Source organism: Pseudonaja textilis, chromosome 7 (assembly GCF_049901715.1).
Source record: "Pseudonaja textilis isolate UNSWEBS1 chromosome 7, rPseTex1.2, whole genome shotgun sequence".
NCBI lineage: Eukaryota > Metazoa > Chordata > Lepidosauria > Squamata > Elapidae > Pseudonaja > Pseudonaja textilis.
The window spans coordinates 61,005,112-61,022,549 of NC_141996.1; the positions used below are offsets into that span (position 1 = coordinate 61,005,112).

Consider the following 17,438-nt stretch of genomic DNA (forward strand, 5'->3'; position numbering starts at 1 on the left):
AGATAGATAGATAGATAGATAGATAGATAGATAGATAGATAGATAGATATTTTTGTGTAGCACTTTCCCTTTGCAGGGATGTGCTTCTATGGATTGGCAAAATGCCAGTGTTAAAAATCCTGATACAGCTATATTGTATACATACAATTATATCTAGATTGCATTTTTGCAGTATTTAAATTTGCCTAGGTACATAGAGACTGATAATTTCAAAATGGAGAACAGAATAATTAAGAACTCTTAACATACAGTTCCATTTCTGCACATTCTGAAATTTGGGGGGAAATTCAAATGAGTAGAGTACCAGAAACATCTCTGATATTTCATAATGCTACCCAACCTTAGGAGTATCTAATAAATCATTGATTAACAAAGTTAAGTGCAACTTGCTAGCAACAAATATCCTCTTTTAGCAATTGCTGATAAGAATCATCTTTTGTTGGTTATGATACTTATTAGAAATGGAAGGTGTGACAAACTACAATAGTCGTTTTGTTCACCATATTGAACTCAGAGATTGAATTCCTATAACTTATAAAGGGTATTCTTTAAATAAATTGTGAAGAGAAGGTTCCCCATTGTCAAGAAAAACCTCTGTAGGGTGACTATCCAGGAAGGCGATCTCGGTTTTGTCTGGGAAGAGTGCTATCAACACACCATTATTCTTGGTTAATTAATCAAGTTATATATCTTAATATATATTTTAAGTTGAAATTGCTCCTTCTACTAGAACAGGACAAAATGAAAGGGTTCACTGGATCCAAAACATTTGATTTCCCACAAAAAATCCAAGATCTGTTTTGTCTCTTACATCAATCTGCTTTGCAACAAAAAAGATCTCTATAACCATTTTCCCTATAACCACATGTATTTTCGGGAATTAACAACAAATGAACATCATTTCCTAATCCAAATATCTTAATAGTGTACTTAGTGTACTTAAACAATAAACAGTGGGGGGAAAGGGCACATTTGGAGTTTCAAAGTATTTGACATTATTTTCTATCCACAAGACAATCACAATGTTTTGATTAAATGCACAGCATGGATATTTAATATGTTCATTTAATAAACATAATAAACTTAGTCCCTATGCTGGTCACAAGTTTTACTGGCCTGTTCTCATAGCAATATAACTACCACTTATTAGGAGAAAAATGCTACTGAAAAATGCTACTAACTCAAATTAATTTTTGGTTCTATAGAGCTGGGAGAAATAAAAAATGTCACTACGGTACAACCATCATTAGAGCTTGATGGTTTGGAAAAATATACCAACTATAGCATCCAAGTGTTGGCATTCACACGAGCTGGAGATGGGGTCAGGAGTGAACAGATTTTCACACGTACAAAGGAGGATGGTAAGACCCAAAATATACTTTGTAGAAATGGAATGTTACTGTTAGATTTTGCTCAGGTTGTCACTTACCTCTGTAAAAGCACCTTCAGTGAAATGATGACTATGACAATAATCATGGAAACAGACATTTCTCTGTGGCCTGCTATGAACTACATTCTTTAGGTGAGGGTAAGATTGCCTCCTTAGAGCAATCTATCAGAGTTTGTCATCATTTCTCCCCATTGACCAACTGCCCAGGATGATGGATGTTGCCATAAAGATAGAGAGAGAACTACCCCTAGCTTATTATAAACTACTAATTTGTGACCTTTGTTTATGGCACATTCTGTCTTAATCTTAGGGGCTAATTTGTTATGAAGGTTTGGGAATAAATCTTCCTCTGATGTTTTTGAACTTAGATGTGCTTTGAATGAATCACAGTAATACATTCAGTGGGCATTGCCTCTGGAAATCCTGTGCTTTGGGCACATAGATTCTTTTCCTCATAAAATGGTAAAAAGATAAATATAATCTGTATTTTTATGCAATAAATACAAATCCAGGAGATAAAGAAGAGTAGCAATATAGTACGTGTTTATGTTTCTTATATTTTCAGTCTTGTCTTTAAAAAATCATAATTAACTTTGTCTGTTTACATAAAATAAATTTTTGACTGTGATAACAATAAAAAGACTAATTTTAATATTTGCATTTTTGCTCATTCTTTATTGAAATCAGGGAAAAATCATTTCCATTTCCATTATAGTGAATGTTGTAGCAAAAGAAATATGTTGGGTTTTTTAATATTCATTTATTCCATTTGCTAAGGTTTCTTTTAAACTATAAATAGAATTATTTATTTATGGAGTTATTTATAGAATTATTTTTCCATCTAAGGATTTATTTCACTGAGCATTAAAATTTAAACACAGTCATTTTATCTCCATCTAGGCTTAAATTGCATTTTCACAGGCTGTTGTATATTGTCAACATGGGAGTTGAGTTATTGCATTCATTAGAAATAGTACATTGTAAAACCTTAATTAAAACAATGAATCTGTGTCCTTTAATAGACAGATCCATTCAGCTAGATCCATAGCTGCTACAAAATAGTCTAGAATATAGTACTAGTTTGGACTAAATAAATCTTTTTTCTTCCTATTCGATGAAACGTGGTTTAGCATTTATGTATACTGTATGTATGTGCTACATGTATGTACGTATGTATCCTCTGAAAGTGAAGTGGCAGAATCTAAATTTGATAAGTGTATGTCTGCATGTATGTGTGTGCGTACTCTAAGCCAGCAGTCGGCAACTGGTGGGCCGTGAGAGAATTTTGGTGGGAATTTTGGTGGACCACAGAGAAATCTCACCCCCAGAGCACCCCCCCCCCAAAAAACAATTAATCCAGGCTGCACAGAAACACAAGGCTGCACACATGGCCCACAGGAACCTTCCCCGCCCACTCACTTCTTACCCAGGTAGACTTGCCTGCTAAATTTCTATTTTTCCTTTTTCCGACCATCATCTGTTCTGTTGTACCAGGAGATTTAGATTAGCTAGGAGCAGGAAATGGTTGGATTTCTTGCTTTCTAGCTATTGTTTAGATCTTTGGCTCTGCTTTTAAGTACAGCTGAACCTCCCTTAGGACTGAAGGTTTGCTTGCAAGCAAATTCAGTGCAGACTCAAGGCAAGCAAATTTGAGAGACTGAGCTAGCCAATGACAGATAGATAGATCACTGAATGATTCTGTGAGCAACTCAATCTGCCTGCTTTGCCTGATTTTGGGTAAAAGTTGCTCTTTTTATATAAAAAAAATCAACATTTACATACATGGTGTGTTGTGAGTTAATTTTGTGAGTTTGCTTGCAAGCAAATTTTATGTGATAGACTGAGCTAGCCGATGGCAGATAGATAGATCTCTGAATTAATCTGTGATTCTATGACTCAATCTGCCTGCCTGCTTTGCCTGATTTAAAAGTTGCTCTTTTTTATAAAGAAATCAATATTTATATAAATATTTATAATATTTACATACAAGCCATGCCCAGACAGTCACATGACCACCAAGCCACACCCACAAATTAGGCCACAGCCACAGAACCAGTTTGTGGTCCCTGGGATCTAAAATTATGAGTTTGGTGGTCCCTGAGGTCCAAAAGGTTGGTGACCCCTGCTCTAAGCCAGTGGTCACCAACCGGTGGGCCACGGCCCACTGGTGGTCTGTACGAAAATTTTGGTGGTCTGCAGAGAAATGTCACAACCAGAGCACCCCTCAAAGCAATTAATCCAGGCTGTGAAGGAACACAAGGCTGTGCTGCCCACATGGCCCGCGGGAACCCTCCCAGCCCACTCGCTCCTTACCTGGCAAACTTGCCTGCTAAGTTGCTATTTTTCCTTTTTCCAACCATCATCTGTTCTGCTGTGCAGGAGATTTAGATTAGCTAGAAAGCAGGAAATCGCTGGATCTTCAGCTCTGCTTTTAAACAGAGCCAAACTTTTCTTAAGACTAAGCTTCTATTTGTCAGGGCGGACTGAGGTAGCCGATGGCAGATAGATAGATCTCTGAATGAATCTGTGATTCTGTGAGCAACTCCGCCTGCCTGCCTGCTTTGCCTGATTTTGGGTACAAGTTGCTTTTTTAATAAAAAATTCAATATTTACATAAATATTTATAATATTTACACACAAGCCATGTCCAGCCAGTCACATGACAACTAAGCCACACCCACAAATTAGGCCACGTCCAAGAATCGGTTCCCACTTCTGCCTCTGTGTGTGTGTGTGTGTGTGTGTGAGAGAGAGAGAGAGAGAGAGATCAAGATCTTATCTAACCTCTCTCCCACCAATGTCAGCGCAGTAAAAATTCATATTAGTGGTCCCCGGGATTTAAAATTATGAGTTTGGTGGTCCCTGAGGTCCAAAAGGTTGGCGACCCCTGCTCTAAGCACACTACACACTCAGTACTTTATCAACAGGTATTTCAGTCCAGAGTCCCACCAAAAACAACAGTATGCAGTAGCAGCTCTTCCAATTTCACTGAATTGGCTACTTATGCACAATGAGAATCAATGGGCAGAGTTATTCTCACTGTAGGAAACAATGGATTCTATCCTGCGTGGTTTAGAATGATAGGGTTTCTGGATTTTATACAGTATTTTAGCCATACTCACTTTGCCTCATCTAACTCTTTCCTTCTATTCTAGACCCTCTCCTTCTAGTTAATCATTAGCGGCTCATTTAAATATTAACTTACAGACTTCAAATTGTCTAAGACAAAGAACAATTATATTCTGCTTCTAACATATTTCCTGCATCCTGCAACTTAATAATATGAGTCTTCCTGACTTGATTCCCTAAATTGAATCAGCTTCCCTGAAAGAAATTCCGTGTGTCTTGTCAGTGTGTGTGTGTGTGTGTTTGTGTGTTATAGAGAGATACTAAGACTTCAGGGCAAAATGGAGCCACAATTTTTAGTTTTTTTTAACTGAGATTTGATAATGTTTGCAATATTTGATAAATTATACTACATTAGCTCCCCTTCCATTTCCAACTATATTTAAAAATGCTCACTGTGCTGTTGGAAAAATTATCCTTCTGGGTTCAGTTCCAAGTGGGCAAAAAGACACTGGAAACACGGAGGTTGTTTGGAAAGATGGTTTAATGGCGGACAGGACCACATGGCTTGGAGCTCCAAAGTGAAAAGGATGATCACATGCTTCAAAGTGGAAAGAGAAGAGAGGGCCAAGATGCTGAGAGACCCTTATATACCCTCTGTTGGGCCCCACCTTAGTGTTTCCTGTTCCTGTGTAAGAAAGGTATCCCATTGGCTGTCGGACTCCCAGGGGCGGGGATCTTAGTTAACTTTGTAGACTTTGTCTGGACCACATGGCTTCACCTGAGTGTTGACTGATACAATCTTCCCAGACCAGGTGGTGAGAAGGGTAGAGACCTTTCTTATGTAGAATACTCTGGCCTAGGCATTAATGGCCCATTAGCAAAGGGGGAGGGCTGAGTTTCTGCCTCTCTGAGGTGAGTTTCTGCTTCTTGGTTTCTACTCTTTTTAGGGGAAATATTCTGCCTTTTTTCCCAGGAATTCATTTTTCTAGGAGAGGGTGCTAATTTCCTACAGTGCTTTAGGTGGAATCTAGCAACTGCATTTATCATGATAACTTTTCCTTCTTGGTGGAACATGCTTCCACCCATGTAGGCCAGGGCCCCCAATTGTTATTTCTCCTCTTTGTTTCGGTCTCCCAAGTGACTTCCATAAGCCACTAAAAAACAAAGGGATTCTCCAATTAAAGTGGAACACTTTTTGAAGCCTTATGCATCCTGACTTTTAGAGATTATCTCAAATGGTACAAATTTCTCTCATCTTCTTCATGATAAAAGTATTTGCATCACTTGCAAAACATCATTTTAAATTTCAAAAGGCAAACCTTACATTATTTCAGGACTCTTTGATCATTTCCTAAAATTAATGCCATGGTTATGGAAATTAAGAAAACCATTCGAAAAATATTTCCATTTCCTTCTAGGCAATAAGAGATATCTAAGCTCAAAAAACATTCGGCATACTGCTGAGGTTTACAAAACTGAAACCCTCAACTTGCACTGGCACTATTATACAGAGGTTTAAAAATTGAAGCAGCTTCTGATAATATTTTGTTTGGCTCTTCTCCTGTCCAAGCTGGGCTGGAAGTGAATGACAGCCATGTTGGGAAAAAAGGAAATTCTGCACTATAGGTCTGGATGGTTCACAATCACTCCACCACACAGAGGAGCTCCATTTTCCAAAGTGACTTTGGGTTGGTCCATCTCTCTCATCCTAGCCTATCTCGCAGGCTTATTCTTGTTGTGAAGAAATATAGATCTCTGCCATCTCCAATATGGTTGCAGTGGCTGATCGAAAAAATGCATCCTAACATTGGCTATGATATTACAGGATACGCAGCAAGGCAGCTGAAAAAATTCACACTTGTCTATTGGTTGTTGCAAGAATTTGTCTTGAGATTTGCTACACTTTGCACATTCATACGCACTGAATTATTTCTCCAACTTCAACAACTGCATATGTTGTTCTTATAGTTCCAGGTCCTCCTGCTGGAGTTAAAGCAGCTGCAGCATCAGCTTCTACTGTGTTTGTATCTTGGCTGCCTCCCATCAAATTAAATGGTGTCATCCGAAAATATACTGTATTCTGCTCTCATCCATATCCCACAGTAAGTTAACCATTAGGTCACATGACCAAACTTATTGATTTGTATTCCATTGATTATTTAGAGTTCGTTTGGATTTTGGTAGCAGGAGGCACATTGCAACCCATCAAATATTTGCTAAATTGGAGTCTGGAGTGTATGTATGTGTGTGTGTGTGTGTGTGTGTGTGTGTGTGTGTGTGTGTGTGTGTGTATATGTGTGTGTGTGTGTGTGTGTGTGTATAGTTTTTTATTAATTTATAATATGACATACAAAGAGAATACAAAAGTAAATATTAGGGAAATTAGAGAAGGAAAAGGGGAAGTGGATAGTGGGGGAAAGTAAGGGAAAAAGGAAAAAAAGGCATTGACTTCCGACTCCTTTGGTGTGGTAAAATAAGGCATTAATATCCACCCTCAACTTTTTACTTTTTCATAATAATATAAACTAGCCATTTCTATAACAACATAGATTCTAGAATGTATTTGCATTGTCTAGGAGTAAGTCCCATTTACCTCATTAGATAATGAGAACCCAAATTACATCAAAGGATTCTGTTTTTGAATTAAATCTATTCAGATTAAATCAATTAAAATAATTTAATTTACTATTTAAATTTAAATTATTTATGGTTAATTAGACTGAAATTGAACTGTCTGTTCATTTTACAATCCTAATTTACTGCAGATTTATTATGACTCTGTGTTTTTGACAGAGTTATCTTCACTATGTTTTTGAAGTTTGAAATCTTAAGGCGGTGATTGTCCTGCTTCAAAATGGCCACTAGGTGACACTACTATCCCTATTTAATATTGGTCTCTCTCTGTACAATATGTTACATTTTGCTGGAGCTGGATTATTATTATTATAAAGAAGTTAGCCACTATTGAATACTTTCAATAGATGAATACTGTATAGTTTCCAAACTAATATTCTAATAAGCTATTTCCATTTTTGGCTGCAAGAGCTTTTGTAGAACTTTCAATATTATGAACCACTTTCAACATAATCTTTGTTTGATGCTTTTATCCACTTTATTCATGGGTACAGGTAGTCCTTGAACTGCAACTGTTAATTTAGTGGCCATTCAAAGTTACAACGGCACTGAGAAAAGTGACTTATAACCATTTTTCACACTTACAACCATTACTGCATCCCTATGGTCACCTGATCAAAACTCAGATGCTTGGCAGCTGACTCATAGTTACGATAGTTGCAATGTTCTGGGGTCATGTGATCGCCTTTTGTGACCTTCTTATGAGCAAAGCCAATGGGGAAGCCAGATTCACTTAACAACCAGGTTATTATCTTAACATCTGCAATGATTCATTTAACAGTTGTGGCAAGCAAGGTTGAAAAGTGGAGCAAAACTTACTTAACAAATAAGTTAAGTTAATAAGTTAATTAAATTACTTAACACTGAGCAACAGAAATTTTGGGCTCAATTGTGGTCATAAATTGAGGAATACCTGTACAATTTTTCTAAATTTTCAATATTTTGTCTGCATTAATTGCTGCTCTGTTTAATTCTCTAGTTCAATTATGTATGGAAAAAATGCAGTATTTTTATTTTATTTTATTTTTCTTTAAAAAAATATCTAAGTAATCCTGGAGATTTCTCTCAAGACCTTTGTTGATTGCCAAGACAATGTAATTTTACATAAGGCCAGTAGGGATCGCTGTGACAGAAAACTTTTCTGTATGATTTTGATAGCAGAAAAAAGATAGCAACTTGATGGCAGAAAAAATAAAAAACTCAGCTAGTATTATTTTTATTTTGAGTTACAGGAGGTAAATCTGATTGAGACCTGTTTCACTGCTGTCTTAACATTTTTCTGACAAGTCATCACACAACTACAATTGATTTTTATTGTCAAAGAAATGGTCTGCAGTGCCAGTATACTGCTCTCATTGCATTTACATTGCAGATTTTTAAAAATTGACTAAATTTATATACACATATGCCTAGACAGTGATACAAAATAGAATCAAACCATTTTTTAAAAGCTGATTGGTATTAACTTGCTATTGGAAATTCTGCTATCATGCTTTTAATCCTACGTCTGGTTTGAGATGTCAGGTCTTTCTCTTTCTTTCAATATATGTATATTGTTCACTTTTGTCTGGAAATATTTGTCTTTCCTATCACAGGTAATCAGCGAATTTGAAGCTTCTCCTGACTCATTTTCCTACAGAATCCCTAATTTGAGCCGGAATCGACAATACAGTGTCTGGGTTGTGGCTGTTACAGCTGCAGGAAGGGGCAACAGCAGCGAAATTATCACTGTGGAGCCATTAGCTAAAGGTGAGGATTCTGCCCTTCGAAATTATACAACATGAGCTTAGTAGAATTACTGAGTGATAGGGAATGAAAAGCTATTTAGTATCTACTCTAAGGAAGGCAAAATTGTCCATCCATTCACTTTTAGGCCATTTCAAGTTACAACCAAGAGAACTAGATTAAATCATATGGAAGATATACTGTAATGGCAACTTCTGTATCTACCAGTCATGTCTTCCTCATGGTTATTTTATTCTAAGTAACATTTTATTCATACCAAAGCAAGCAAGGCAGGAGAAAAGTATAGGTGCTCCTGGACTTACTTCCTTGACTTACAACCACAAAATTTATGTTGCTAGTTTATGTTGCTAAGTGAGAAATTTGTTAAATGAGTTCCGCCCCATTTTACAAATTGTCTTGTCACATTTGTAAACTGAATCAATGCAGTTGTTAAGTTAGTAACATGGCTGTTGTGAATCTGTTTTCCCCATTGTCTTTGCTTGTTAAGAAGGTTGCAAAAGGTGATCACATGACCCCACGACACTGTAACCATTATAAATGTGAGTCAGTTGTCAAGCATCCAAATATAAATCACATGACCATGGGGATGCTGAATGGTCATAAGTGTGAAAAGTGGTCGTAAGTCATTTTTTCAGTGTTGTAACTTCGAATGAACTGTACAGAAACAAGAATCAGGAAAGCAGTAGAGAGCAGACATGATGGCTACATAAGTGTTTAAAACTCTAAAAGTTTAATATTCCAGGTCTTTGGCTGAAGTGTGAATAGTAATCCTTAAACACATCATGCTGTAAATAGAAATCTGATAGTCTTATTGCTAAAAAAAACCTTTATAGGGCAAAGAACTATTAGTAATGCATGGCATAGGACAGAGAAAAACTAACTCTATTTTTAAGAAAAAGGATGTGTTTAATCTCCACGTTTACATAGATACTTTTGATTATTAAGTGGCAAATCTGAATTAATTGATGAGTCATCTATTTCCTGTGCTTCATTAATATCTCCTAGAGGTTTAACATGATGTTATTAGCTAGGTTTCATTCACTTCTATTCCTTTTGATCAACCAAACTAATTTTGTATATAGTATTTTACTTTTTGGTTTGTTTGTGCGTGTTTTTGTATATTTTGTGCATTTTATTGCATATTTGAGTTTGTGTTTTGTATTTTAACTTTATTTGTTAGCACAATTCTTCTAAGAAGTAGACATGTTTCTTGAACAGGCTATAATCACAATTTTAGGATCATCATGTATATTGAATTCTTTATTGGCCAAGTGTGATTATGGACACATACAAGGAATTTATTTCCAGTGCATAAGCTCTCAGTGTACATACAAGTGATAATCATGATCTACAATCATCATAAATCATAGATACAATACTTAGTGATAGTCATAGGATACTGAAGCAATCAACATAAATCATAATAGGATATTAAATAAAAGTAATTAAAATAATTCATGAGATACAAAAACAAGTTATAATCATAAGAATCTAAATAAATAGGTAATAGGACAAGTGAGAAAGAATAATAAGTAATATAGCCCTATTAGGTGGTTTAACATCTCAGGGCAAAGAAAGCATTATGGGAATCAGTTGGGCAACGGGGTGATAGCATGGAGGAAAAACTGTCTTTGTGTCTTGTTTGTTTTGGTGTGCAATGCCCTACTAAACCTTTATCTTCTTGAGGGAAGAAATTTAAACCTTCTTTTCCTCCTGTTATATGTCCAGAATGAAATTATCTTCACTGCATTATTTGTTCCAGAAGCACTAGTTAGTAATGAATTTCTTTGACAGACTATTTAGATAAAATAACCAATGAGATTAAATATTCCACTTATTTTTTTATTTTGTTTTTGTGATGCTGGTCTAAATGATTTAAATTAGAGTCTTGCTGTATTATCCGCTCTTCATTATGAGCTGTTGTTTCTACTATATATATTTGGTTGAAAAAATGCTGTGGTAGCTTATAATTTTAATCAACAGTTTAAATATTCTTGGTTATTTATATACTAAAAGATGAGCAGTGTCACCATCATCATAAAATTTGCAGACCCATCACCATCCAAAAATTATTAATAGGTATGACAATAATAATGATAGGTGTCAATGAACTAATTGTCACCAAACCATCTCTAGAATTGCTCATTCATGACCAAGTTCTAAAATTCTATTAAAAAGAGTGCAAGTATAATTTCTGAAGGAAGTTGAATAAAATAAAATTAAAATAAAGCATAACATTGGAACCACAATTGAAAAGCAATGCCTCTTCATTTCACAGAAACAGGGAACAACCAACAGCTTCTCCTGTGATGAATGTACTAGGCAGGACAATTCTGACTGGACAAGGTAGTCCTGCAGATGATTTGAAATCACAATGTATAGCATCCTATATATCATAACTGGCATTTTGAGTTGACCCAGAAACCTATTGGCAATTAGTACAGTGGCAGGTATTATGTGCTTCTCATAATCAATATCTGCCAGTAAACAGGTCACTGCATTCCAGACCAACTACAGTTTTTGACTGGTTGAGGCAGCTCCACATTGCAGTAGACCAAATGAAGATGAGGTACTGTCATAAATCCTTGTGTAGCTAGATGAAATTGCAGCTGGTGCATTAGTTCTGGAGAAAGGAGCTTATGACTATGGTTTGCACAATGCCATCTAATAGCAATTGTGAGTATAGAAGGACCCTCAGTTCATTGACCGGCTCTTGTTAAGAGTAGGGCCTCTCCTTCCAGTCTCCAACTCTCATGAGCAATCTGGAAGAATGCCATGGTTGATTTTACCTAAAACTTGTGGGAGGTCTAATAGGGTCCAAAGGGATGCACTATCCTCATCCAGATCCCCCCAGAGGTTATACAGCGGTGTGATCAAGCCCTTTTGCACCCCTTAATATGTGAGGCCTTGCCAAGTATGAACAATCAGACCCACATATGCAGAGTTCAGGCGAACCACTTTATTATGTTCTGCTTAGAATTCAGGAATCTTCCCCAGTCTGGCAACTACTCCTGAGAACAATTAGATAAGACTTCAAGAACTTAAAGGGGTGGGGGGAGATGTCAACAGTAGCCTTGTGCAGTTGTGGGGTGATTCCAGGGTAGCTCCGTGCTCAATCCCTCCTTCTTGCCAGGCTTGGTGTTTTCAACATGTCTAGATTAGACAAGCTTGATGAAAAATGACTTAGTTTCTGCAAAAATGGCAGCATGTTTAGCCAAGGACAGAGAATGGGAAGCAGAAATGCAGGTTAGAGTCCCAAAGTACACCCAACCTTTTCATATATTGCAACTCATGTTTAGTGTGAGACATTTTTATTGCTTGCTGTTAAATGAAACAGATTATTCCAGTATCATTTTGTGAAATTATTTACATTAACGAAATCTTTGAAATATTAGCTGTGCAGTTAACTATGCTTTATTTTATTTGCTTTGTGTGCTGCTTGTTGATGGATAATATCTAAGTTATCTGAAATATCTAGAGAAAGAAAGAAAACCTCTAGGTGCAGAATATGTTCCAGAGTTCTTCCTCAAGTATGCTCTTAAACAAGTTTCAGCCTACCTGAACACAGCAATATGTTAATTTACTCAGTTTAAAATACATAAGCAAACTTGTGAGCCTGAAGGAATTCTTCCATCTCTTTCACAGAATAGATAGTTCCCACTTTCCTTTCAAAATGATGTTTGGACTTAAGCTCTGTGAACCACTGTGATATCTACAGTGATGGGAATCACATTCATCTCTTGTCAGCTACTGTTTTATAAAAAGAAGTTTCTAGAAATTGTTCTAAGTATTCAGGTTTGAATTTGGCCATTCAGACTCCTACTTGAAAGTTATATCTGCTCCATTTTCAATCGTTTTCCCTTTCCTCCTCCATTTGTGCATGCTATTTTTTTATTGGTTCACTTCATTTCATCCTTACAGGTTCCCATCAAAGAAACAAAGAAATAAAATTCAAGGGTCGTATACAAGTTTGTTCGCCCCAGTTCTCCAATGAATACTTTTTAAAAATGCAATCTCTGAAAATCTATGGCACCCCCCAAACTATCTCTTTATATCTATCTTTTTCTGAGAAAGATATGCATTAACTCATTTCAAGTTTTTCCTACAAAAAAGTTCTAGGAATTAGGCATGATGACTGCACATGAAAAGATAACTTACAGCATACTAAATAGTAGTTTTGAACGTGTTTAGTGTTTTCCTCCAGTGCAAGCAAGAAAGCAATAACATGATGTTTATTCTTATTCATTACTATCATGAGGATCATTGTTTTGCAGCCATCTTTTCAGCAGATGTTAAATTATACTGTGCTCCACTAAGCAACTAGTAAAGTGAATTGAAATAAATTAATCTATGTAAGCAAAGTAAGACATTTTATAATCATTGTAATCCTCCTCTTCCACCTTCCTGTTTTTCTCCTCTCAAGAAAGGGATGCCATATTCTGCATTTTAGCCCATTTTCCCCTTCATTTCTTAGCTCCAGCCAGAATTTTGACATTCAGTGGCACAGTAACAACCCCATGGATGAAGGATATTATTCTCCCTTGTAAAGCTGTTGGAGATCCTGTACCTACCGTTAAATGGATGAAAGAAAGGTAACCAACAACTATGTGTGCAGTGCAAATGAAGGTTGTTATGTCATTGGGTGTGTGAAAAAAGGAAAAGAGGGATTGTAATTAGGCCAATACATGCTTTGAAAGTGATTCAGAAGAAATGCATCTCATATGAATATGAGTACAAAAGTTCTCTGTGTTTAATTAAAATAACCCATTTCCTTTCAAGTTTTGCATGAGCCAGAAAAACAAGATATAGATGCTTTAAGAGTTGCATTAATTTTAATGAATGAACTGCTAAAAGAAGCAGTATATATTTTTTCAAATGCCTCCCCCTCCAAAACCTCAAAAAAGACAGGTGCAACAGCAAAATAGACCAGTGCTTACACAAAGTCCAAAGTACTGTACATCTTCTGAGTTATTTTGAGACTCCTTGTTAATCAACTCCCAGTCATTCTTAATCATAGACATGATTAATCCATAATATGCCCACTTTGGGATTACTTGAACTATTTTCCACCTGTGGATTTAATTTAATTTCAACATATGTAGATACAGATTCTTTCAAGCAGTTTTAACATTAAGAATACCTATCTTTAATTTATGGTCTGTGTATTTTGCAGATACAATATGATATGTTTTACCTCAAACATATCAAAGAACAACTCCCTGATTAGTGGGTTTCAGCTAATCTTTTATTGCAAGGCATTTTACAAAGTTCTTTTACAAATTAATGTACTATTAGGCTGGTTTTGTTTCTAGGGTCTTTTTTCACATTTGCTTTTTTCCATTTAATTAAATAATTCATCACTCAATCCGATCCTGCTGTATTCTGCTGAGGATAGTATGTTTTATATATAAATGCAGAAAAGGTTTAAGGAAAATTATTAGTAGATTGATTTCTCCAAATTTTTCTCCTTTTGTTTCCATTTGTACTGATAACTGATGCATTTAATCCTTGAGATTAAAAAATAGTGAATCAACACTATACCAATGTAATAATAATAATACTTTATTTGCGGTCACAGACCAAAACACAAGTACAACAAAAGAAGAACATGGGAAAATTAGTCATGAACAATTGGTCACCAAAAACTTGACTAAGGGGAATTACAGCGTTCTTCTCTGATGGTTACAGCTCTTAAACAAACAAAAAATGGAAACCTGAGAAATGATGTATGAGGAGCCATCCCCTAGACAATATAAGAACAAATTACTAACATTGGGTCTAGAAGGGTCTGTTTCAAGGAGAGACAGTAACTTAGATCTGCCTGCGTTATACATAGGGCAATATAAAAGGACATGTTTCAACCTCAGCTGTGTCACAGGGGCATAGCCGCTTGTTAATTGGGAGCCTCTTAAATCGCCCATCCAGTAGTGCTGAGGGCAAGATACCGTATTTCCCCATGTATAAGCCACCCCTTTTTTCCAAAATTTTCAAGCCCAAAAAGTAGGGGGGTGGCATATACAAAGCAGGTACACTTTTTATACGTGAAAAATGCATAAAATAATAAAGTAGGAATAAACTGGTTTTCCAGCAGTATGCTATACTTTTTTGTAAAAATTGTACGTGATGATACGATTACGAGTGCGAGTACGCGATAGAAATGCATACGCTAGGCATCGGCCTGAATGCTTCGTTCCTACTCTCGTTCCGATGCGTAGATTGCTAGCGTCGCCCGCACCGCTTTCGGTCATGACCGAAGTTGTAGATCTAGACGTCGAATTTTGTTTCTTTGTAAATTTTCTTTCTTCATAACTTGTTTCTGTAATAAAATATTTTTTTCAAAACTTCACAGTCCAAAAATTGGGGGGGTGGCTTATACAAAGGGGGTGCTTATACATGGGGAAATACGGTATTAAAGTGAGCTAAGGAGAAGGCTCTTCTATACTTGGGAATGGTTAGAGTGTAAAAATAGGAAGCCATCCTCAGTCCGTAATTGTTAAATTGGCTGAAGATCAGAGGGGAGCAAGTTTTGTTAGCTCTGGCTCGTAGATATTGCAAGTCAATGTCCAGAAGCCGTTGGACTACCCTAAATTGGGCGTCCTTAAGGCCATAATCTCCCAGGGCATCCCCCGTAAAACCTAGCAGGTGTAATTTCTTCATCAGCTCCCTCTTCCAATGAGAAATATGATAGTCAGCAAACGCCAGGGAGAGGTAGCTACCAGGAACTGCCAGAAAGAGCACCCGAAACCACCATTTAAAGGTGTTAATCCACGCCATACATTCGGCTGATCGAGTGCTCAGTTCCAAGTACATCGGAACAAAACCAACACAAGAAGGAAGACCCAGAAGTTTTCTAAGAAAGACAGCCTGGGTTCTTTCAATACAATCCTTGAAGCCCCATATCCATCTGGGAATTCTGTAAAGAGTTTGAGCCAAAATTTTAGCTTTGTAAATACGCAGAGCAGAAGGAATAAACTGGCCTCCTTGGGTATAAAAAAATCTTAAAATCTGCTGGTGACTACAGGAGGCCAAATTCAGCACCTGGGTTCGATGTCTAGTCCAAGCACCGGTGTTCTGAAATTGAATACCTAAATACTTAAAATGGAAAACCTGCTTAACAGCATTACCGTTGATAGCCCAGTTATACAATTGCTGGGCTCTAGAGAACACCATTACTTTGGATTTGTCATAATTAATGGACAAGTGGTAGTCCACAGTAACTATACCAATGTAAACGAAGTAACAATATTTTTCTAAAGTCAATACAGAACTATTTTGGGGGGTGGGGGCGGTATTGTATATCCAAGGTGCTGTAATGTAAATCTTAACCAGCAGGTGGCATTGAGATGGTTTCTTTGATTTCCTCTGATCTCTTGCAAAATCAGATTCTCTCAAACTATTGTGTTTCAATACTATAGTGATTTCAGACAGGACACAAGGACACTTACTTGTGATTCATTCAATTGAAGCATACTACCTCTGCAAGAAGGCTTAGCTAAACAAGTAATCAGCCAATTCTTCTGAGGAAGAGGCTAAAGCCTGGTAGGCTTTGATGGAACAGGCAGCTCATATATCCAACAATAAACCTGACCTGTTCATCTTCGTGCTCACACTGCCTGTCCTCCCTCATAGCTGCCTTGTCTACTACATACATGGCTTTCACTGGCAAGTCTGCTGCAATGGCTTCAGCTGTTGGTCTGTTCCAAACAGGCAGCAACTAGATCCAGCATCTCCTCAGCTCTTCAACATTTTCTATAAAAGTAATTTCCTGCATTAATCTGATGTCCTAGGGGCGCCTATATTCCCTTTTATTTAATTAATTTATTTCCCTTATCTATATGAAAAAATGCCTAGTATGTTGAGCATTCCCAAAAAGGCTCAGGGTGGTGATAGTGCCTTATCCAGCCAGGATAGGTAGAAATCTGATTAGGAAGTAACAGAGTTGATGTTGCAAAAGTACTCTATTCACTTCCTTGGAACTCACCGTCTCCGAATGAGCCTACCTCAAGTCTAGCAGACTCTTCCATTGGCATTGTCTAGTTCAAATCTAGCAGCTCTTGAAATTACATGGCTTTGCCTACCAAATGCTTTGAAAATGCTTTTTCACACAGACCGTTTAGAAAGCCATGCAAAAATATTTTCCTAAAAGGAAAAAGGATGTCTCAAAAAGGGGCAGTGGTAACATTCAGCAGATGTAAAATGGGTAAATAATATCTCGCTTTTGAATTGCTACTCTATACGTTCAGATATGATTTTGTGCTAGTTTTTGGTCAGATTTAAGATGGGTTTTCTTTCACATGCCTTCCTCTGAATCTTCTTGAGCTTCTCAGTGAACTAAAGAACTGTAGAGGATTTAAAATTAGGGAGTGGTGCTTCATTGCAATCTGATCCAATTCCCCATTCCTTTCTTTTTTCCAGTGGTTAATCACAGTCTCAGCCAAATTGTCCCTGAGAATCTTCAGAGACTTCCCAAGAGCCCCTTCAAAACCATAGGCTCTATCAGATGCCTTGAATGGGCCAATATAAGACCTTCTTCCACCGTGAGGGAGATTGCACTGCAAAACTCCACAGCAATCAGAGAGTGATTTGCCCATATCATACC

At 36.9% G+C, this 17,438-nt stretch overlaps 1 protein-coding gene across 2 annotated transcripts in view; it reads left to right on the forward strand.

Moving 5' to 3' along the window:
- DSCAM (DS cell adhesion molecule) overlaps positions 1–17,438 on the forward strand; it is a 420,440-nt gene that overhangs the window by 337,090 nt on the left and 65,912 nt on the right. For both annotated transcript variants that reach the window (XM_087937792.1, XM_087937791.1), the window contains exons 19-22: positions 1,206–1,361; positions 6,428–6,561; positions 8,689–8,842; positions 13,314–13,431. In XM_087937792.1, the coding sequence (XP_087793918.1) occupies positions 1,206–1,361; positions 6,428–6,561; positions 8,689–8,842; positions 13,314–13,431 (562 nt within the window). The remainder of the gene's footprint in view (positions 1–1,205; positions 1,362–6,427; positions 6,562–8,688; positions 8,843–13,313; positions 13,432–17,438) is intronic.